The following is a 23,355-nucleotide window of genomic DNA, read 5'->3' on the forward strand; positions in this document are numbered from 1 at the left end:
TTACACATATAAAATGTTGCTCCACTAAAAGGCCACCCTTTAGAGTATTCCTTCAAGTGTACATAAAATATCAAAAGTAAAAGTAATGTAATATATGAATAACATAGATGAAAAGCGCTAAATAAATGAAACAAATTATAATGTTATTTTTGTGTATTTTGTTTTAAAGATTCCATTCTTATGACCACCTAATGGCATTCTGGAGGCTCATTGAACCAGCAACATCAAGGATGATCCGTGTGACAAGTGTGGCAAGAGAAGCATCGGCCTCTGTGGCAGAGAAGGCAACAATGAACAGATCAACTAAGCTGCTGCCCATAGATGAGTTATTTCTTTTTCTAAATTATCTATCAACCGGATACACACAGAGAGCTTGGCCACCGATTTAACATCCATCGGACAACAGCCAGTAGGATCATCACAACCTGGGCCAACTTTCTTTACTGTGTACTGGGAGCTGTGTGTATCTGGATGACACCTGAAGAAATCACAGCCAACCTACCTCCTGAGTTCAAGGCATATGCAGACACTCAGGTCATTGTTGACTGCACAGAACTGCTGTGCCAAACTCCATCCTCACTTGTGCTACAGAGTGAGGTGTACTCGCACTACAAATCACACTGTACCTTCAAGGCCATAATCGGCATGGCACCACATGGTCCTCTGACATTTGTTTCTGCACTCTATGGGGGCTCTATCAGTGACCGTGAGCTCTTCAGATTGTCGGGCATCATACCTCTCCTGTCCCCTGACATGGCTGTGATGGTGGACAAGGGCTTTAGGGTGGACAACCTTGTGCCAGGAAAACTTCACAGGCCTGCCTTCCGCTCCAATAAGGAACAAATGGCAGCACATGACGTCCTGGAGACCCAATCAATTGCGCGGCTGCGAGTTCATGTTGAAAGACTAATTAGGCGGGTTAAGGAGAACAAACGTTTTGACACTGTAATCCCTTTGTCTGTTTCAGGGAGCATTAACCAAATTTTCACTGTAGCTTGTATCTTGTGCAACTACCAAAATGGGCCTCTGGTCAAAGACTGGAGAGAACACAAGAGCCAGGTAGAAATCTGACTGTTTGTTTCATGGCTGGCTGCTCATCTTCCTCCATTTTTTTTTTTTTATAAATACAAACAATATACTGATTCACACCAGAATTTAGTTTTGGCTTACATTTACTGACTCTAAATTAATAAAAAATTTATTTGAAATCTATATTAACTTGGTCTCCCTTTGTGTTGTTTAATTTCCACCCAAGTGGGCCTGAATCATTGAATATTAGTTTAACATCTAGCAATACAATGGGTTTGGGTTCAGCTTTGCTTAGTACACTTTAAGTCAAGTGGTCAATCCTAAAAGTGTTACAACTCTGTTTATCACATTTTCTGATTAGTAACTGGACAAATTTAAATTAACTTATAGGAATATTTCACCCAAAAATTAAAATGCTGTCATCATTTACTCTCCCTCATGTTGTTCCAAACCTGTATGATTTTCTTTCTTCTGCTGAACACAAAATATATTTTGAAGAATGCTTGTAACCAAACAGAGAGCAACCTTTCACTACCATAGTAGAGGGGAAAATACCATGGTAGTGAATGGTTGTTCTCTCTACTTTGTTACAAACATTATTTAAAATATCTTCTTTTGTGTTTAGCAGAAGAAAGAAACTCATAAAGGTTTGGAACAACAAGGGTAAATAAATAAATGACAATTTCTTTTTTGGGTGAACTATCCCTTTAAAACAACCCACCTGAAGGCTTCACACTATAATGATATATCAACAAAAACAAGACAGTTCTTAGAGGTTATTGTTTACTTATTTTATTAAAGCAGATATTTATGCAAGTATGTGTAGAAAAAAAAGAAGTCTGCTCTCTCTCTTATTTGTTGCATCACACCACTGTCCCGGTATATTCTTTGAATCAGGGTGTCTTCCTCCGTGAACACCACAAAATCGCACCACTCCATCCCTGTTAGGAGCAGCTGACCCTGCACCTGCCAGTAGTAGCCATGACCCTGCTTCAATTCCAGGTTACCATCTTGCATTTTCAGATGTGGATAATCCACATAACTCTTAACATTTGGACATTTGATTTCCACAAGGCCGAATTCAGTATTTTCTGTTGGGTCAAAGACAACCCCATCTGGGGAGGTACCCAACCATGGAGTGTCGGGGTGTATAATGAAGCCACAAGGGTAGTAGTTAACCATCTTGAGCTTGCAGTACTCTTCAATGGCATCAGCTTCCATCTCGAGACCCCTCTTCATTGCTGCTGTCTGACGGACCCCTTTGAGCAGCCGGTCTGCCATCTTATCTAAGGTGCATGGTTTAGCATGACATATTTCCCCAAAATGTAAGGAAGTTAGTCTGGGTTTTCTCAGGCTATGCCAGTCTGCTGATGTACTTTGAATCCTTGTTGCAGCCTCTATTTTGTGAGCCATCTCCCAGGTAACCTCAAGTGACTTGAAGTGCAGCTGTTGATGCTCAGTGAAAACAAACATACTGTGTGATGTCTCCAGTCTGCAGCCAGCCAATGGCAAATCTGGGCATGGTGGAGCGTCATGGTGAGCAAAGGGGCTATTTCTTGCCTTGGGTTGTTGGTAGGACAGGGGACTGCCTGCTTGTACCAAACCGAGTGCAGAGTCCACTAGTGGCACCTCACAGGTGATACCCATGGTACAAATGGTTGGTGCAGAAACGGGGGTGAACTCTTTGTAGATATCTGACACTCTAAGAATGGACAGGTCTAGCAACTCTCCACTGACGGCTCTGTACAGTGTGGACCTATTTGAAACAAATTGAGAAACATGAATGAATATTTTTTTTTATTTTTCAGAAACTAAACATAATTCAGGTCTGAAGGGGTTAATTAATAGATTACAAACTAACAGCCAAATTCTCACCTTACTCCTTCAACCATGGTCCTCTGCTTTGGTTTGGCAGACATCACAGCCATCTTCTCGACAGGACCTGGTTTAACACCCTGTGAATATAGGCCATAAGCAGTGATGAGCGTATGTGATGCATGTGTGTAGATGTAGTATTTAAATTTATGTTACATTATTCTAAGACTTGCCAGGGTTCGTGGCTTGTGCCACTGTTGTTCACTCTCCGTACAGCTCAGCACTGGTGGAACAACTGGAATGTCTAGCTGAGAATAATGTGCAGACTGGAAAAGTAGAGCCACACAATGGTTACAGAGCACTGATCCAGCTACACATGTACAGCTGTGATGGGCCAGCTCAACAGGGATTGAGTCCTTCAGCCCCACCTGTAACAAGATGTTTAAAAATTATTTTAAAAAGAGTAGCATAATTGATTTGTCATATTTATATGGACTACTCAAGTAAGCTAATTATTTTTGTACACTGTTAGTTAAAATATAAATATTTTTATTGTAAACATTAAAAGAAAAGGATGCTTAATCCCTTTACTAACAATGTGGTCAGTGGCGCAGTCTATTTGATTTGCCGGTACACTCATAATCCCCACTTAAAAATTATCAAGATTGCAGAATAACTACTTAGACTTTACCTACTTAGGTTTACATAAACTTCTATACCTATCTTATGTGTTTCACCTTTCACCTGGGATGTTCAACATACCTGGAAAAACAAATTATACTACACCACTGATTGCTGTTAGTGAAAACATAGAAGTAACGTAGCAGTTAGCGTACACTGATCGTTTTTAACGTGAATATGGAACATGGTCAACCAAATGAACATGGTTAACCTAGAGCAAAGAACACGATTAACCCAGGAACACGGGTAACCATCTTAACGCTACACTCATCCTACGCTTAAACTGTGAGGTGGTTTAGATCTGTCCATTGACGGATGGCATAACGCCCTCACACACACTACTCCTGTCACTGGATCTTTCTTGGACACTGAGAGGAAATACAAAACCCACATTAAAAATACACACAACCAGTTGATAAACATATAAACATAACCAGGTATTTAATAACACTAATAAAGTATATCGTAATATTGACACGATTTGAGACTTGGCTGCTAGCTATTTAATGTCTTACATAGCTGATCTAGCCGCTAACAGCTGAGGTAACGCTAACAGTTACTCACCTTCAAAGTTGTGGATGTAGCTTGATATGTACAATCTAAATCCTTTTTCACGCTTGGAACCGGGTGCAGGTGAGCAGTGGTCGACAATCCTGTGGACGTCGTTCACGTCAATTTTCCGGAGGCCTTGTAGACAACGGGTGAAATATGCCATCTTTCGCAAATCAAAATCTTCTCGCTAGTAGTCGCTACTATAGCAATGCCGCGAACCGGAAATGGTCAACCGCACACTCAAGGCGGCGGAAGTAGAACTCCTTAGTTACGTGCACATAGCCTATTAGCCTGATGTGGTCATACTCAATTCTAGTCAGAATATGAGTCTGAAACTGCTCCATTGGGGTGTGATTATGGGGCATGTTTCAACGAACCAAGAAAGATATCAAATTGGATAGGCCTACAACCAATCAGAGCAACGGAGAGACGCATTTTCAAATGTCAACAGAGATCAACTGCACGGTGTTGCCAAGTCCGTGTTTTTTTTTCTGCCGGTTGTTTTCTATGTCCGCGGGTTGAAGCGACTATTATGTGATATATAGACCCATGCGTGCGAAATTTAGCAGGCAACCATACCAAAATAACACACATTTTACCCCCAAACACCATTTTTATAATTCTATAAAGGGCTATAATGCTAACATTATGGCATGTAAATTTTCATGATGTTTTCGTTATTAGAAATTTATTTCCAAAATGTTAGCAAAATATTTTTTTTTCTGAAATGTTCCAATATACAGTTAGAGATCAAAGTAATATATTTCAGTACATTTAACAGCTATATCATGGTGAAAAAATATGCGTTGGTCACATCACATGCATGGCCTATATTTATTATGAACCATCCGTAACGGTCACAACCGTAACGGTCACATCCGTAACGCATAATTAAGGTTGTTTAGAGCAAAAAAGTTGAATATGTTGAATATGATTTAATGAATTGTAAATCATAATTAGCATTGGCATATTTTGTTGGCAGCAAACTTCCCTGATCATTACTCGGAATGATACCCCTTTTCCCATTAGAATGAACCGGGTGCTAGTTCAGAACCAGTGCTAGTGCCAGTTCGGAGATGGTTCAACTGAGCCTTCTAAGAACCAGTTTGCCTTTCAATGGGCTAGCGAGCCACCACAGAGCCAGGTCTTAAGTCACTGTACACGTCTCATCTTTCTCAGCAACTCTAGCGAGACAGCGGGAAACACAAACACACCAGGCTTCTTCAAGATGCATCAGCGAGAAATATCAAAATGCTAGAGAGAGAGAGATTCCAAAGCATAAGGAGTCGTATGTTCTCGTTGTCGTTCTAGACCTGCAAAGTTTTGGTGCGACTTAAGAACCATTTTTCCTGGTTCGGAGCAGGTGCTTTAGGCGTGGAAAGACAAAAAAAAAAACGTTTTGAAACTAGGCTCTGGCTCCGAACCAGTGCTAGCACTGCCTTGGTGGAAAAGGGGTAGAGAGTATGGTTCCTAGACATTTCGGGCAAGAAAATCACAACATTTCATTTTCCGTCGGTCTAAGTACACAACGTCTATACACATCACAATATGTAAATAGGAAAATGTTGCCGTTATTTTGTCACTTATTGTGGCTGGACGCAGTGGTTCACCTCCAGTCTTTGTGCTAAGCTAGGCTAGCGGTGGTCAGACAGTTATGGAATGCACGGAGATGAGAATGGTAAGTATGGATTTATCTAACTTTGGGGGATACGGTGAATAAGCTAGTATCCCCAAAAAGTGGATACTAAGTCCCAAAAAGTCACAGTGTTCCTTTAAATTAATGTTTGGTTAACTTTTGGGGGGAAAAAATCTGATGTGTAACTTTATATTAGATCTGTGCAGTAAAGCAGTTTTAAAGGGGTGATGAATTGAGAAAACAACTTTCCCTTGAGCTTTTGATATATAAAAGGTCATGGTAATATAAGAATACCCTGTACGTTTCATAGCTGAAAACTTCCTTGTTAGTCAAAAATAAGCTTTTATAGACACCAGGCCCAGAAAACGATCATGCGCGCATCTTGACATCATTAGTGGGGTGTAACGGATCACAAAACTCACGTTTCGGATCACATCATGGATCGGATCATTTTTCGGATCAGAAAAAAGGGGGGGGGAGACTTTTTTTATTTGCTTTCCATTTATTGTATGAAAAATGTTGGTGTTAGCATAACCTATATGGTTTTGGTTTTAACAAATATAGGCTAAAATAAATAACCAGCTGAATAAATCACATTTTACACAGTTGTTAATGTGTAACATGTAAAATACAACCTGTGATGTGAAAATGGGCCTGAGCATATAATGAAAAAAAAAAAAAACATTAGGATGTCAACATTCTCAGGAGAGAGAGAAGACCTCTCATGCCGGTTTAACACAATCATTATTTTTATTTAAAATCCAAAAATACTGAACATGGCATGTCATCATTGCAATTCTCTTTGTAGGTCTACACTATTTTATAGATATGTTTAAACACACTACAATGCATTACTTTATATTTATATAGCCTAGTACCTTAGAAACCGGCTAGACTATGTAAAAATAACAAACATTTTAAATTAGAACTTACAATAGGCAAAAACAGCCAACTAGTTTTTGCTTTCATTTTTTAAAAGAAATCCTGCAGGTCATAAATAACTGTTTTTCCACCTCCAGAAAAGAGTGCTCTCCATTTTTTCACTTGTTTACCTAAAGCTAAATCCATTTTTCTTGCTTTACCCAAGGCAAAAAGCCATATGTTGACTTTGAAACAGAGTACACTTTACAATATACATGTGAGGAAATTACTAAATTTTCGCATCAATACATGTTTGTTTTAATACAGACAGCACACTGTCCCTTTAATTCAGCGCAGAAAAACATAGACTCTGTGCAGAAATGATCGCTACACTTCGCACTGACGGACCGAAACTGCGAGCAGTTTGAAAACTGTAATCTGTTAACATGGGTACAGAAAAAACACGCACCGCAAACAGACTACGCTGTGTATGAAACGGCATCAGCAGGGGTCGCTTCAGATAGCCATGCTCGATGTAATGCCACTTTCATACGGCTCTCAAGCTGCCACAGTAACGTTACCTAGATACTGTTACAGTTTTGTCCACCACCCTTCTTCCCTCATCATTATACTTAACGGGGAAGCCAAAATGCTCTCATACATGCGATGTGAATGATGCGGGAGGCTTTTCAAGTTCTTCTGCGCCTCCGCTAGCCATTGTTGACTGATTATAACACAAACTGGTCTCATTAACAACTCGATAGTACACAAGCACACAGTCCAGCTAACGACATATTACAATTATGACAAGATTAGAGTCATAGCGATCACAGAATCACAAACTGTTCTCATGAACAACTCTATAGAACACAAGCACGACAGTCCAGCTAATGACATATTACAATTATGACTGAATAAGGGTTATATAGATCATGAAAAGAGTAAGCAAACATATATTAGGAGTATCTTACTTGTCGGAGACATTGTGTGAGCTGATGCTTGAAGCACACAGTGATGAGATTTAGATGCTCCCTACAGTGTGGATATTAACGGGTGTTTATCATCGCTGAAGTGAGACACAGTGCGATCGCAAATGGACTAACAAGTGAACATGACACATGAGCATAATCAAGCATATATTGGACTAGTTGTCGGCTAATGTCCGTCATGTGCGACTCGTGTGTTTTGAATAATGACGTGCACAGAGCGAGAGCGAGCGCTCTTCTCACCATCAATAGTAGACACGCCCCTTACCTGCTGATTGGCTACAAGTTTGTCATTTCACTCAGCCCGTGTCTTTTCTAAAACGGTTTTGAAATAAGACTCACCCCACCTTTAATGTGTGTCAAATGAGGTATTACCAGGGATTTTGCTAGGTGCTAGGTGAATTTGTTTCAGAACCTTCTGAAAACTTGAATTAGAAGAAAATTTCCTCAAAAGACTTCCTCAAAAATTTTAAAAGAAAATTCCAATAACACATTTTTGAAAATGTGCTCATTGCGACTCATTTTGCCAACATAGGTCACATACATCTTTATTCAATGTAGTAATTTACTATAGTACCTTTGGTATTTCCATGCAGCAGATATGTTCAACTTCACTGGGCATTCTGTTACAGTTTCCACATCTGCACCTAAATAAACAACAAAAATACACCAGTATGTTTTAAAACTGTATTTTATGTAATCACTTCAGGAAATGAATAGGGCTGGGTATCATTCATCATTACATTACATCAACGACAAAAAAAAAAAGGTTTTATTTGGTCAGGTTTTTTTTTTACAGACTCTAGACTTTAGTCTTTTTTACAGATATAGAGTACTGGGGGACGGAATATATGCCTTGCATAAAGCTTACCAAAAAGCACTGGCAAAAGTAGCCTAATGATTATGAATGTAAAAATAGCAGGAAGACATTAATTGTCTATTAATAAACTAGGGTTTTCTGAATCCGTGTTGGCTGCAAAAAAAAAGTAGTCTCCGCTGGTATAGGGAAAGGGCCTAAAGAACAAAAAGCAAATATTGCATCGGGTGCTGTTGGCATTGAGCCTGTTCACCATGTAGTCATGCTTTTGATAAATTTCCACATCTTTTACATCTATGGGGATTGAGACGCTTACCCACATATACACTGCATACGTCTGTGGCACATTACAGTTCTGACGAGGTTTTGTGTTACGTCCTCGCTGGAATAAACATAAGTATTGACTAGAGTGACAGGATCAGCTTCGGTGGCCGTGTCGGAGCCGTAATTCTCTGCAGGCGGGGTTATCCGCTTGTTAAGTCATGACATAAGGAAGGCCGTTTCTGGGTCCAAGCTTCAACTTGTTTCACTTGAGAATGCCATCGAAGCTCGTTTAGAAGCGCTATTATTTCATATTAAACATCAAATATTAAAAAAAGTTAAACATTTTAAATACTTACAGTCTACACAACAGTCTCTATGGTCACAGCGTTACAGACATTAAAGGTCCCGTTCTTCGCGATTCCATCTTTCAAACTTTAGTTAGTGTGAAATGTTGCTGTTAGAGCATAAATAATACCTGTAAAATTATAAAGCTCAAAATTCAATGCCAAGCGAGATATTTTATTTTACAGAAGTTCCCTTTCAAAGCCTACAGCGAACGGCCGGTTTGGACTACACCCCTGCACTTCCTTTATGAATGACGTCACTAAAACCGTTTGTTGACTAACCCTCCGCCCACAAGAACACGCAAAATAGGGGGTGTTGCTCTTGTTGCTCTCCCACGTGGAGAAGAGCACGCATTCAGCGCTTCCATTTCCCCGTTATGGTAAGAGGCGGGACCTTTCCGGGCAAAGTGCGCTAAGCTGCTGTCCAATCACAACACGGGAAGCGCTGGCCCAATCAGAACTCGTTACGCATTTCTGAAGGAGGGACTTCATAGAACAAGGAAATCATCAGGCCGTTTTTAGGACAGAAAACAGCGCTGTACAGATAAGTAAATTGTGTGAAAAATACTGTTGTTTTTTTTTACACGTGAAACATGAACTCATGTTATATTGCACACTGTAAACATAATCAAAGCTTCGAAAACGCGCAAAGAACGGGACCTTTAATATTTTAACAATTTATAAAAGATGAATCACAGTCTGGCCATCTGGAATTTTGGTATGGAGAAAAAGGTTATGATTATAACTTTTTTGTAATATTACACCACATTGTGTGTGTATACTAGGGATGTCCCGATCCGATCACGTGATCGGAAATCGGGCCCGATCACGTGATTTCAGACCGATCAGGACTCGGATATAATGTATATCCAGATAACGATTCGACGTCCCGCATTCGGGACATAGGGGGGGTTACAGGTTTAAATCATAAATTGTAAAAACTCTGACAAAAAAAGTTTAACATGTCTCATATCCGCGGAAAGCTGAGATTCTCGCGATTCGAACGATGTAAACCATTTTAAGATACAATCAACACAGCAGATACAATCATTTGATTTGTCAGACCACCCCATTGGGCTTCCTCGGAATAAAAACTGGAGAAACTCACCAAAAACTGGAGAAAATCCATAACATTCCACCAAAAACGGTCTGGTTGCACTGTAAAGGGTCCAGTCAATCCAATTCAGGGCAATATTTAGTCCATAACACATGCATTTGTCAATAAACATCCATGGAGCATAGTAGCATCATTTCACATTAGCTGATGGAGCAATCAAAGCATCAGATTATTCTGTCCATAGTTCTATGAAAACATGTAAACAGTCGCCATTGTCTGCTATTCAAATGATCTGTGAACTCTCCCCTTTAGTGTCTGAGGTGTCTGACTGACACCTCATATGAGCCAATCGGTGCATCTATGTGCTGACCTCAACCCGTAACAGCCAAGGAGCGCTCCGGGTGCAGAAAGTCCCACCCTCACTTTGAGTGGCAGTAATTCGATCCAATTGCATCAGACTTCGAAAATGACGGTCTTCTCTGATAGCCAATGAAATTCTGAACGTATCCATATGTAATTTTAGCATGACGAATCAACCGGTCAGCATACCGTCACATGCGCAAGGCTCGTCACCAACTCGTCCCTCTGTGCGCATATCCGAGAGCGCACAGTTAGCGCGTTAGCTTTAGCGGTCTGTGGTTTGTTTACATAACTTTGAGCTTGGGTAGGTGAACGATCGCGGAGAGAATCATGGAGAAACTCTTTTTACTCGTCGAAGTAGTAAAGCAGAGCGTTCGGCGTGACAGTAATGAGTCGAATGATGACATTACTAAAGATTAGAGCGAGGTTTCATCCGTCGACTCGATAGCGGACGAGCTGTTTTTGGATAGCGGAGATGTTTTTCTCGACAAGTAAGTGTTTTATCATATTTTATAACATATGAATGTAGTAGATGTTTGTGCACTTGAGTCACTTTATGACTTTTTATTGAGTTGCGTGTTTTTATGTGTTTGTGCGCTCGCGTTCTTCTGTTTGTTGGCATTCATGTGTGCACGGATGTCTGTTTTGTGTGTTTGTTTTTCTATATACTTGTGAGCATGTAAACATTAGTAGAATACAGAAAAATTTAAATGTTTTGTAAATAATTGTATTATTATTATTAATACAGCTAATCATCTGACATCGAAACAGATGAACACTGGGAGCCAGTCAGCAAATAAATCCAAACTGATGGTCACAGCACATCAAAAGAGGAAGCCCACACCAAAACTTCTCAGAAGGTTCTGCCAGCAGAAGACCCAGAGGAAGAGGAAGAGGGAGAACTGGGTGTTGAAGGATATCTCTGTTCCACCAGCAGTGAAAGAGTACAGCTGGTATTTATTATATAATCAACAATTATATATAAAAAAAATTATATAAAAAATGCTATTTGAAATACAAAAGTATGTAGGTCAATGTTTTTTTTTCTGTTCATACAGGTGCATGAGTGGAGTGGAACTCTCTGATGCCCTGATCAGCTATTAGTCATTCATAAGACCCAGAAGTGGTACAAAACATTTTTCTTTGTGCTTTTTGCCAAGTCAGGACTGTTACAATGCGTGGCATGTTGCCAGTAAAAACATAAAACATATATGGAAACTTTGTAAATAGTTTTATATATATATATATATATATATTAGTGTTTTAAAATAATAAAACAATTAAAACCATGGCACTTGTTTTTTCTCTTTATTTGTTTAGTTTCAAGAATTGAAAAAAATGTTTGTTATGAATGACAGTGAATCTGGATAAAGAATAGAATAGCTCTAAGTGTAACCTTTCATATGAGACTAAAATTATGACTCTACATAAAAGCATTCAAGAATAAAAGCATTTTATCTGTTTATGGTTCCAAAGGGCCATTTGGAGTCTCCAGGTGGCCTTTTTTGGAGAGCGCCTAGAAATACATTTAGATAAACAAGTGTAAAACACTCATTTTATGAGGTATTGATGTCAAATTTGAAATTGGGTTTGGTAAGGTTTCAGACTGTGATCCCATTGTGTTTTCCAGCTCATAGCTACCAGCTATAGTTATCTGGAGGCATCTTCTTACAAAAAAAAAGTAGGCGGAATGTTTTTTTATAATTTTTCAGTGAGTTCAAAATTATATTACTCAATACCAGTAAGACTTACAGTGATTTTGACAGTTTAGGAACAAACCTCAGAGTGTCACCTTTTAAAAGAGACCAAATCCATTCATATCCTCCATGTGGTTCAAGCACAGCATGCAATTTATTTTGGGTATGCCTTTTTTCAGGCGTTTTAGGCAAAATTGACAGGAATTCTAAGGGGATATTCTGACGTGAGCTGAGCATGATGACGCATCAATAATATGGGTTGTAACTTGAAAATAATGCTTTATGTATGTTTCTGTAGATGGATACACGTGCTGGCTGCCACCTCGGTGATACATTACAACAGCGCTAATATCACCCGTGTATATTCGCCAGAAGACGCGAATGAGAACGCGCGCGCTGATCTGTCTCTGTCATCCGCACTCGTCTCACAGCGCGCAAATATTGAGTTCTCTTTCAAGACTTGCGCTTAAACGGACCAACTCACACAAGAAGTATGTCAGCATGTCCATCTTGATGAGTATCCAAGCAGACATAGTCTGATTATGCCTTAAGAGGACTTTATACAGTCGAGAAAGACAACGCAGAGCCTTCCTTCAGGTCTTAAAGGGGCAGTAGCCTTTACTGCTGTCTGTTTAATGTCAAACAAAAGATAAGGAATCACTCACTCCTCTTGATTAAATCGCTTTTGTAAGGATTATTCTTTAATTTAAACAGTTAAATATGCAGCTATTTTACATTTGATTAGCCTACTTTATTCAATTTCTCTACCTAAAAACTAATGTTATACCTATAAAAACCTGAAAAGCATTGTTAATTACACTTTAATCAAATTACACTTCAAATATTTTTCCCCCAAAGTTGATTTGTCATTGTAGGCAGTTATCATCACAATGATTTCATTTCAAGTGTTTTTTTTTTTTAATAAGTTTAGTTTTAGTTAGTTATTTGATGCTATAAAAACGGCTGTGTGATGTCATGATTGACAGCTGAGATCTGCGTCTTCTCTGAGTGAAGTTGTCACTGAGGCACTAACAGATTTTTTTGGGAGCAGATTATTTAATTTAATTTAATTTCCATAACTGTTTATTTCACACCAACATAATTAATTGTTCTGCATCTATGAGAGTATGGGTGTGCTTTTGATATCGCCGTTGTACTTCCTGCTCTGCGCAACTCCGGTCCCAGACTTTTTTATATTTTCTGTTACACTAAAATCCAAAAGTGAAGAATTGATGTTATTTATTACTTGATTGTTCAAGCTACCTCACAGAAGTGCTCTGATTGTTAGAGTTGTTCAATGTTAAAATAAGGTGAATAAAATAAAAAATAAGGAACATCCTGGTTCGTTTTTTTCGCTCTTCTTTATTCTTTTTTTATGTATTATATTAGTATCGGATCGGGACTCGATATCGGCAGATACTCAAAATCAAATGACTCGGACTCGAGGGCAAAAAAACCTGATCGGGACATCCCTAGTGTATACTAGCACCATTTGTAGTTTTTATTAAGGATGGGCAACAGTGGTCGAGTACTCGATTACTCGAACGTGACAGCGACGATCGATCATGAAAACGATGATCGCCCTGACTTTAAAAAATATTTGTATATTTCTCGGATTGGTTATTGCGGCATTTTGGACGGTAACTGAGGTCTGATTGGTTAGCATTAGACAGCACGCCTTCCAGACCACGAAATAAAGTAAAACTAAAGCGCGCAGTGATGCCTGAAGCACTGTGAATGATCATGAAATACAGGGCAATATGGGCGACGCCAATCTGTCACATACACAGCATTATAATGAGAACACGATTGTCATATACTGTTGTATTCTGTGCTTTAGTTCCCCGTGGATCAGTGCGCGCTGTTAATAAAGGAAATCCCCAAGCAAACCGCGTCCTTTTCCACAGATGCAAGTTGTAAGATTACTTGTTTTATACTTGATTATATGTTGTCTATATCTGATTAATCTCATAATCGGATGGCGTTTGGTTGAGTTTAATAAAACCAGCTAGCAAAGCGCTGCCGTTATTTCGGCTGGTGTTCAATCTCTTCAGCTTCAGCTCAAATGCAAACAGCTCGACATTATCGACTGGGTTATTTGAGACGGTCATATTATTTTTAGATAGGCTATTTCTTTTTCAAAATCATTGATGATATTAATAATGCAGCAGTGTTACTCATTTTTTTAACAGTCGATCTGTTTTAATGTTTCTCATGGATTCAAAAACGCGCAGTGATGCTGTTCTCACTTTGATCATGAAAAATAAAATTATGTGCAGCGCCAATCTGTCATGTGGGCTACATAGAATTATAATAAGGACACGATTAAAGTGTTGTAGATTATCTGTGGTTTCGTTGCCCGTGTAGAAGCGTTGAAGAGTGCATTCAAAATGAGTTTCGTTTTCAAGCCTGTTGGCCAAGTTCACGTGTGCATTTGCGTCCTTTTGGGCAGATGTTAATTGTAATAGGCATATATCTGATTAATCTCATATAGGATGCGTTTGACTAAGTTTATTAATTCTCTAGCAAAGTTCTGCGGGGTGGTGTATTCACAGTTTCAGCTCAAATACAATGCCCGATATCATTGACTGGGTTATTTGAGACTGTTATTTAGTTTCTTTTTCTTTAAGACATTTATGCATCATAATCTAATAGTTATTTTTTATAGTCATATGTTCATATTTGCATAGACATCTCATGTTTTTGTCGCATACATTTTCGTAACAGTCTTAAAATAGTTTCATATCTCCATGACGGAGATGCCCCGCCCCCCACACAAGCCCCGCCCACGGCTAATCGATTAGTCGTTTTTGAGATCTATCGATGATCGAAATGAAAAATTGACAAAAATGCCCATCCCTAGTTTTTATTGTGGTATGAGAGAGTGTTTGGACCCGGAAACGCTGCTGTGTGATGTCAGACTTAACAACCAGATATACTACAGCCAAATGTGCAACCCACGTCTCTGGGCATAATTTTCGCCACATCTATTCTAAGCTTATTGCCTCACTTAAAATGATAAGATTAACCACTTAGGTGTCGAAATTTGGTACCACACGACAAGACATTTTTTGATACTCGAAAGTCGAGGGAAATTGGTCGGTGCCTAAAAAATATCAAACTCCATGTTCAGCCCTAGACATGAAGTTGTTACAGTGAAGATGACAAATTAAACTCTTATAACATTGTACGACAAAGGTAAGTTTCACATTAAAAACTTACCACTGTGAAACGTCCTGCTGAAGTCGCGCTGGTGCACTTGGTTCCGACTGATCATCTGCATCAGAATCCGACTCAGGCTCGAACTGATATGGTAAAACTGATGACATAATAAGTATAACAGTCTTTATATTTGCTTTGGAAGCTGAAGCTTGCAATTATTGGTAAGGGGCATTACAGTTTTTGAGGTGTTTGGTCAATCACAATGCACTGGGTTTAAAACATATTACATAATAAATATTTGATCTCAACATGTCTGTCCTGCTCCATTTCAAATAAAATCACTTTAATTAGTCTTATGACATTATTCAAAAATATCATCCTGTAGGGATGGATATTTAAATAAGGATGAAATTACAGAGTTGAACTTTGAGAATGAAACCCACCTTTTTGTACCTCAGTATGTTTCACGCTGAATACTTGAATTCTCTGGTCTTCACTCTGTTTTTTAACCCCATCAATACACCCCATCTTTGCTTGTTCCTCAGTATCTTCTCGTTTCAGACTGAATGTTTCTTCAATTCTAATGTCTCCACTCTGTTCTTTAATCTTTGTTTGCTCAGTATTTTCCTGTTTCACGCTGAAGGTTTCTTCAATTCTCAGGTCTTCACTCTCCACTTTAATAAATGCCATCTTTGTTGGCTCAGTATCTTCATGTTTCACACCGATTGTTTCTTCAATCCTCATGTCTTCATCCTCCTCTTTAATGAACACCACCATTGTTTGTTCCTCAGTATCTTCTTTTTTCACGCTGATCGTTTCTTCAATCCTCATGTCTTCAATCTCCTCTTTAATGAACGCCATCTTTATAATCGTGTGTCATGTGGATCTCAGTCGCCTGGAGTTTTTGTGTGTGTTTGGAAACTCTGTCATGATTAAGATGAGAATAATTAACATAAAGAAACATAAATCCAAACTAAATCTCTGGGTGCGTCTAATCAGTGATTAGCCACCCCCAACAGTAAAAATTAAAGTCCCTCTGTAATCAATAAGTTTATGCATTAAAAATCATTTGATCACCAAAATTACTTTTAAAAAAATGTCTGTGTAAAGGAGTTTAATTTTTTTCAATTCAAATTTTTGACTTTTTAGACTTATAACATATGATGCAGTTAAGCAACTTCCTGAATACCATCATGATTGAAAATGTGACATTGGGTTCACACAACTTGAACAAGTTCAATATACAAGTAATTGTTATTGATTTTCCCGTTTCAGCAGCGAAACTACTAGTTCCAGAAAAGATCACAGCGCATCTAACAGCAACAATCTAACAATTAATTTCTAAATGAACCAGTGGCTGAATCCGAAATCACCCACTATACCCTCAAATAAGGCATTATTTGAGGAGACAGCCATTAGTAGTGTTGTCTGAAACCATGGTGGACATTATTGAGTGCACTCATTCAATCCCACAATGCAACGCAATAATGAGTACAGCCGATCTACACACAACGGCTGTCTGAATTCCCTCACTCGTTTTCATTCACTCTTTCAAGTGAACTATATTAGTGGACTAACATAGGGAATAGTGAATGAGGGTTTAGGGGGAGATTCCAGATTCAGCCAGTCCGCTGAATGAATGGCTCACTCATTAAAGGGTTAGTTCACCCAAAATTGAAAATTCTGTCATTAATTACTTACCCTCATGTCATTCGACACCCGCAAGACCTCTGTTCATCTTCGGAACACAAATTAATATTTTTGTTAAAATCCGATGGCTCAGAAAGGCCTCCATTGACACCAATGTCCTTTCCTCTCTCAAGACCCATAAAAGGCACTAAAGACGTCATTACAAAGTCCATCTCACTACAGTGGTTCTACAATAATTTTATGAAGCGCAATTTTACAATAGTTTTTGTGTGCAAAAAAACCTATATATCAACTTATATAGTGATGGGCTAATTTTAAAACAACTTCGAACCACAATGTGTATTGAACCCACAGTGTACTGAATCAGCGGGTTGGATCGCCTAAGTCATGTGATTTCAGCAGTTTGGTGGTTTGACAAGCGATCCGAAACATGAATCGATGATTCATAATGGTTCAAAGTTTTAAAAACAGGCCATCACTATATAAGTCGTTATTTATTTATTTATTTTTGCTCACAAAAACTATTCTTTTCACTTCCTAAAGTTATTGTAGAGCCACTGTAGTGAGATGGACTTTGTAACAACATCTTTAGTGTTCCAAAGATGAACGCAGGTCTAAAATGGTGTAGAACAACTTGAGGGTAAGTAATTAATGAGAGAATTTTCATTTCATTTTTGGGTTAGTTTAATTAAGTCATTATTTAGATTTTTTGTGTGCACAAAAGCTAATTCTTGTTGCTTCATAAAATTATTGTAGAATCACTGTAGGGAGATGCACTTTGTAACAACGTATTAAGCGCCTTTTATAGATCTTGAGAGAGTCATTGCTGCCAATCGAGGCCTTTCTGACCCATCGGATTTCAACAAAAATATCTTCATCTTTGTTTTGAAGATGAACAAAGGTCTTACAGGTGTCAAACGACATGAGGGTAAGTAATTAATGCAAAGACTGTAAAAAATATGGACATAGTGTCCGTAATGTCACCTACAGAATTCTGAAGTGCAGTTTAGAAGCGTAAAGTATAAACAAGCTGGCCAGCAGTCGCATCTAATTACAGCACTGCATATAGCATTTTTTTGTGGACAAAATGCATCTAGAAATAGTGTAAGAAACACAATGAGCTGCTGCTAGAAAGGAGCGTGATCCAAGCAGCCCAAAACAAGATAATTCTTTATTTTAAGCTTTATGCATTACCATAACGTTTAACCTGGCCTGCCCTGTCAGGCACTATGACAAATGCATGTGCTGTTTATATAGGAGCAGTAACTAGCCACATGTAACGGTTTTACGTAATTTAATTACAACATAAATATAATTGTAATATGTTAGATACTGAGAAAAAAAATGTGTTATTAAATTACAGTTATTTATGAACATGTTAACGATTGCAAATATTGGATATGTTGAATATGAATTTATTGCTTTGCCTGATATGCATGAGGACTCCTGCCATTTAAAGGCCATTTAGTAATGCAGTACTATTCTGATTTTTTTAAAATAATTTCATCCAGAAATCTGTATCCTCAGAATGATCTCAAAGTTAGTCTGATTTTGTGCTAGCTGTGCTTTAAAATGTAATTATTATAATTTCAATTCAAGTGATGGAAGGATTTTGAAAGTCTGACAGTAATCAGTGTTGACTACTATAAGGTTAAAGGGTTACTTCAGCGATTAGCATATGGCTTTGTATCAGTAGAAACCCTGGAGAATATTCAAATTATTGTGCTTTCCCCCCTCATATCTCCCTGAGACGAGAGATTTATGCATTTTATTTCTGGAAAAATTCCTCCTATGATGCAAAATGACAATTTTTGCATCATAGGAGGAATGTTTGCCCAGAGGCTAAAGACTACAGCCAGCAGAGGGAGCCATTTCCGCATGTTTTGAATCTGCGCATGGGGGATGGGAGATTACACTCAGCTGGCAGGGAGAGCTCAGCTTGCAGACAGGATCATTTAAACGGAGCTATGGTGAGCAATGTAAGTCTTTTAACTTCTCAAATTCATTTCTATGAAAGTTAAGCTTGCAAAGGCATGAACTGAAACGCGTGCCAGACTGAACTCGTGTTTGAATGTATGCCGCGAATGTAGTCGCGATTACCTCAGCTCTCATCACTCGTGCAGTTAGTGCTCAGGGCTGTGACACTCGCACGGTGACTCACTCATTATATTGAACAGACACGTTCAGATTTTAATTGTAGTGTCTTCTCTAACTCAGTCACAGTAATGAAGTTGGTGGTGTTGGGAATGGCCTCACAGGGCAGCGAAGCATTCTGGGAATTGTAGTCTTTCATCCCCATGGGACAAAAATACATTTTCTGTCTTTTCTCAGTCTAGAAGGCACCAAATTCAAAAATAATTTCACATTTCTACCGCATTGATGACCCAGTTTAAATACAGATTCATCTTCCCAGCGCTGAAGTACCCCTTTAACTATGCCTGGTTTATATATTAACTACACCTTTGTTTAAAAATGTCAGAAATTTAGAAAAGCAATCAAATGTAATTAGTTATGTTACTTTAATAAAGTAAATTAAATAGTTACACTGCAAAAAATATGCTTTCATTTAGTATGTTTTTTCTTGTCTCCAGTCTAAATGTCCTAAATTCTAAATCAGGATGCTTTTACTAGATAAGTAAAATTACATCATATATATTTTTCTTGTTTGAAATCATTTCTGTTCCAAACAGAAACAATTTTAATTCTTACCACATTGGCAGATAATTTAGCTTGTTTTAATCAATAACAACAAAAACTCTTCATTAAATTTTTTTCCCCAGAAAACAAGAAATTGTCATTTGTCAAATGTCATTTTACTCATCTAGTAACATTAAGTGCATCTTGACTTAAGAATTTTTAGATATTTGGACTGGAAAAAAGACAAAAATACTAAGAAAAAACTAAGGCATTTTCAATGGCTGCATCCAAAATAGCATATGTCGCTACTTAAGTAACGTTAGTCGAAAACAGTATGTGACAAAAGATGTGCGGTCTTTGTTCCACTGCCGTTTTAAGGAGAAAATATTCAGCAATGGTGTTAACTGATTAATTTGCACCTGGTTTGTCTTAAACATATTAAAACACCACATACACAAACACCATTAAAAACTTTATTTTTGAATTGATTCGCAGTAACGTTATCAGAAACCTCCGTTTATCCCACAATAACTTTCTCCAGTGACAGAATTCGTGTTCACGATAAAACAACTTTACTGATTCACAACATACGACGCGAAATAAGACGCACCATTTCTGTTACTCGTGTATCGATGCACTTTACTCACAGACCGTTCATTAATGTTAACTTACATAAAGTAACACAGTTGTACATTTAGTGCATAATTATTATTTTTACGTTGCCTCTAATATTTCATTTTAAAGTTGATTTAAAAAATTGTATCGATTCAAACACGTTAAATGCTTAAACACAAACCTTTCTTCAGTCGAATCTTGAATCCCAGCACAGGGTTACGGCGCAGACTTATGACGTCACTCCATGAGACCAAAATAAAAGTCCCATTCAAACGCTGCTGTCTGAAATCAGAACGTAAATAGAGATTGACATGCAAAAAAATAAATAAATAGTAAACATACTGCGAAATAAATCAGGTATTCATATTTTTGAATCCTTGGAGAAATGCATATTTAAATGCATGTTGTCTAATGATGCGCTGAAAGAGTTTGAAGCATATTAAACCTTTGGGCCACGGACATGAATATGAAACAATATACGTTGCAATGTTTTATCAATTGTTTAAAATTAACTGTTACTGTGTTTTTACTCTTTGATTTATTTTCCTTGGCTTTGTAAATTAGCCGTATAGAAGTAGTTGATGACCAGCAGCAAAGAAAAAGAGAGACGGAGAGGATGAACTGAGAGATAATAAGAAAAGACGACCAGTGGCCTGTTGCAGAAAGCCCATTTCAGCTTCTACACAGCAAGTTCAAGATTAGTTAGCACAAAATCTGTTTTTTCAGACTCAACAAGGTGGATTGGTTTTAGCGGCTTTCATTGCTATGTTATGCAAGCACACCACTCCAGAGCAGGTTTTAATCTGGGTTAGAGAGACCAAAACTGGACCAATCAGCTGTGAGCAAAAATGCACTAAAGCCACTCCCCCTGTATTTCTCACTCCAAATTAAACAAAACTGCTCATATTTTGTTGCAAATTATTTATTATATTTATATTATATGGATTATAATTATGTATAATATATTCATATCATTATTTGAATTGACAATATTAAACTTGGCTTTTAAAATAAATATAATACATGCATTAATGTATACACCTCTATGTGAAACGATATAAATGATAAGGCCTGTTTTGGACAAGTATTTATATGGTCAGATTTTTTTCTTTATTCTGCCTTCTTATGCTGCGTTCACACCAAGTGCGAATTGAGCGTCAAATCCACGTCTAAATGGACACTTGAACATTTTGAATGCATTGTGGACATTCGAATCCACTGGACATGCAAATAAATTGAGCGTTTGAAGCAAAATAGGTGCTCTGATCAGGTCATTCCACTTTCCACTTCAGTCACCAATCTGGGGGTCAGAATGGAATTGGAGCTTACGTTTGAAGCTCACATCAAACACCTGTGTAAGACCTCCTTCTTCCACCTCAGAAACATTGCCAAACTTCGTCCCATTCTAACACTGGCAGATGCGGAGAAGCTTGTCCACGCCTTTATCTCCTCCAGGCTGGACTACTGCAATGCACTCTTTATCGGCACCCCTAGCAAAAATCTCCAGAGGCTGCAGTGTGTTCAGAACAGCGCTGCTAGGATCCTCATGAGGGTGCGCAAATATGAACATAACCCCCATTCTAAAATCACTCCACTCGCATGTGTAATTGAATTACACGGAATTAAAATTAAATCTAAATATAATTTAGATTTAATTTTATTGAGTACTAGATCTCCCTCCTTACCCACCAGGTGAAGCACCCTCCTATTTCAAGGAACTCCTCACCACACAAACAGCCACTTATAACCTCCGCTCTGTTTCTCTAGATCGCCTTAAAACTCCCACAACCAAACTCTGTACTATGGGAGATCGGGCCACCTGCGGACCCCACAGACTGTAAATGCTTTTAATCGTGGTCTTAAAACCCACCTTTTTAGCAGAGCTTTTAATTGAATTATTTCTTAATTTTTCCAGTTGTATTTATTTTATTAATTTACTTATTTATTTATTGTTGTTGATTGTTTTTAATTCTGTAACACTTTGAGATTTTGTTAAATATTAGATGCATTATAAATAAAATGCATTATTATATGCGGATGGGCCGCCACAGTAAAGACCCTGGTATCCTCTCTAATTTATGTGCGGATATTTTGGGGTATAACATGAGCAAGACAAGACAGTTACAATATCATTAATTAATAAGACATCCATTATCGTCATTGAAAACAAAAAGACAGTCTCGTGTGCGCTGGGAAGAAAGAACAGCAAGATCCAATTGCGAAATAATGATTTATTTCTCTCAGTAACGTAGCAAGAACAGTTTTTCACAAGAAAGTCAGGTAGATCGGTCTTAGGTGGTAGTGAGGCAGCGCAGTCCGTGCGGAGAGGCCGGCAGACACAGATGTTCCGTGAGCAGGGAGGCAAGGGAAGACGAGGTCGGGCGGAACCGGAAACGAGGCAAAGCAATCCCACGAAGAACACGAACACACAGGAACCACAAGACACACTGCAACGATCTGACACAAGACTGAGTGACCACGCCTCCAACAACACCACACAACACAGACAGAAGGAGACAGTGAATTCATGAACCGTGACACATAGAGGTAAAAGTAACAGTTCTTTATTAAAGGGTTGGTGGTGATCTTGAAAATCTTCAGACAGGTGAGATGAGCATAAGCAGTTCAAATGACAGTCACATCCCTTACGAATAAAAAAATATATTGCAATATACTAGAATTTATATTGCAATACATTAGAAAATATATTTCAATGTATAAGAAACTTCCTCATATATTTGAAAATATATAGCAATATATGGATGGACAACCTATTGCTATATATTGATTCATATATTAAAATACATTGATATACAAACAAAACTGAATTATTTCATGTATGTTTATTGAAACAAAGTATTTTTTTAATGAGTTAAGCAAGCTCCTGCATATGTTTACAGAGGTTAATTAACAATAGCCCAAATCAGATGGTGCATGACATTCAATATATTTTCTATATTTAGAAAATATTTCTATTAGGGCCGGGACTTTAACGTTTTTACTTTAATTAAGATTAATTAATTACGTGACTTTAACGCGTTAATTAAGATTAATTAATTACGTGACTTTAATGCGTTAATTAATTACGCAAAAAAAATAAAAAAAATTACCACACTTATTTTTGCACCGCGGAACGTTTTTCAATGAATGAGTTTCGACGGACCAATTATACTGGAACACCAACTAGCGCTC

At 38.0% G+C, this 23,355-nt stretch overlaps 1 protein-coding gene and 1 long non-coding RNA gene across 2 annotated transcripts; one reads left to right on the forward strand and one right to left on the reverse strand.

The window, feature by feature from the left end:
- Nucleotides 1-1,741: 1,741 nt before the first annotated feature.
- LOC137049686 (uncharacterized) lies at nt 1,742-20,448 on the reverse strand. Its single transcript, XM_067428293.1, has 7 exons — nt 20,345-20,448; nt 15,705-16,184; nt 15,322-15,418; nt 8,138-8,207; nt 3,078-3,272; nt 2,905-2,984; nt 1,742-2,785 (listed from the first exon to the last, which is right to left on the reverse strand). Exons 2-7 carry the CDS (start codon nt 16,120-16,122, stop codon nt 1,825-1,827), a joined length of 1,821 nt encoding a protein of 606 aa, XP_067284394.1. The 5' UTR covers nt 16,123-16,184; nt 20,345-20,448; the 3' UTR covers nt 1,742-1,824.
- Nucleotides 10,465-11,691, forward strand: LOC137049718 (uncharacterized). Its single transcript, XR_010899682.1, has 3 exons — nt 10,465-10,893; nt 11,151-11,355; nt 11,461-11,691. It is a non-coding gene; the product is annotated as an uncharacterized lncRNA (long non-coding RNA).
- Nucleotides 20,449-23,355: the final 2,907 nt, after the last annotated feature.

Source organism: Pseudorasbora parva, chromosome 20 (assembly GCF_024679245.1).
Source record: "Pseudorasbora parva isolate DD20220531a chromosome 20, ASM2467924v1, whole genome shotgun sequence".
Classification (NCBI taxonomy): domain Eukaryota; kingdom Metazoa; phylum Chordata; class Actinopteri; order Cypriniformes; family Gobionidae; genus Pseudorasbora; species Pseudorasbora parva.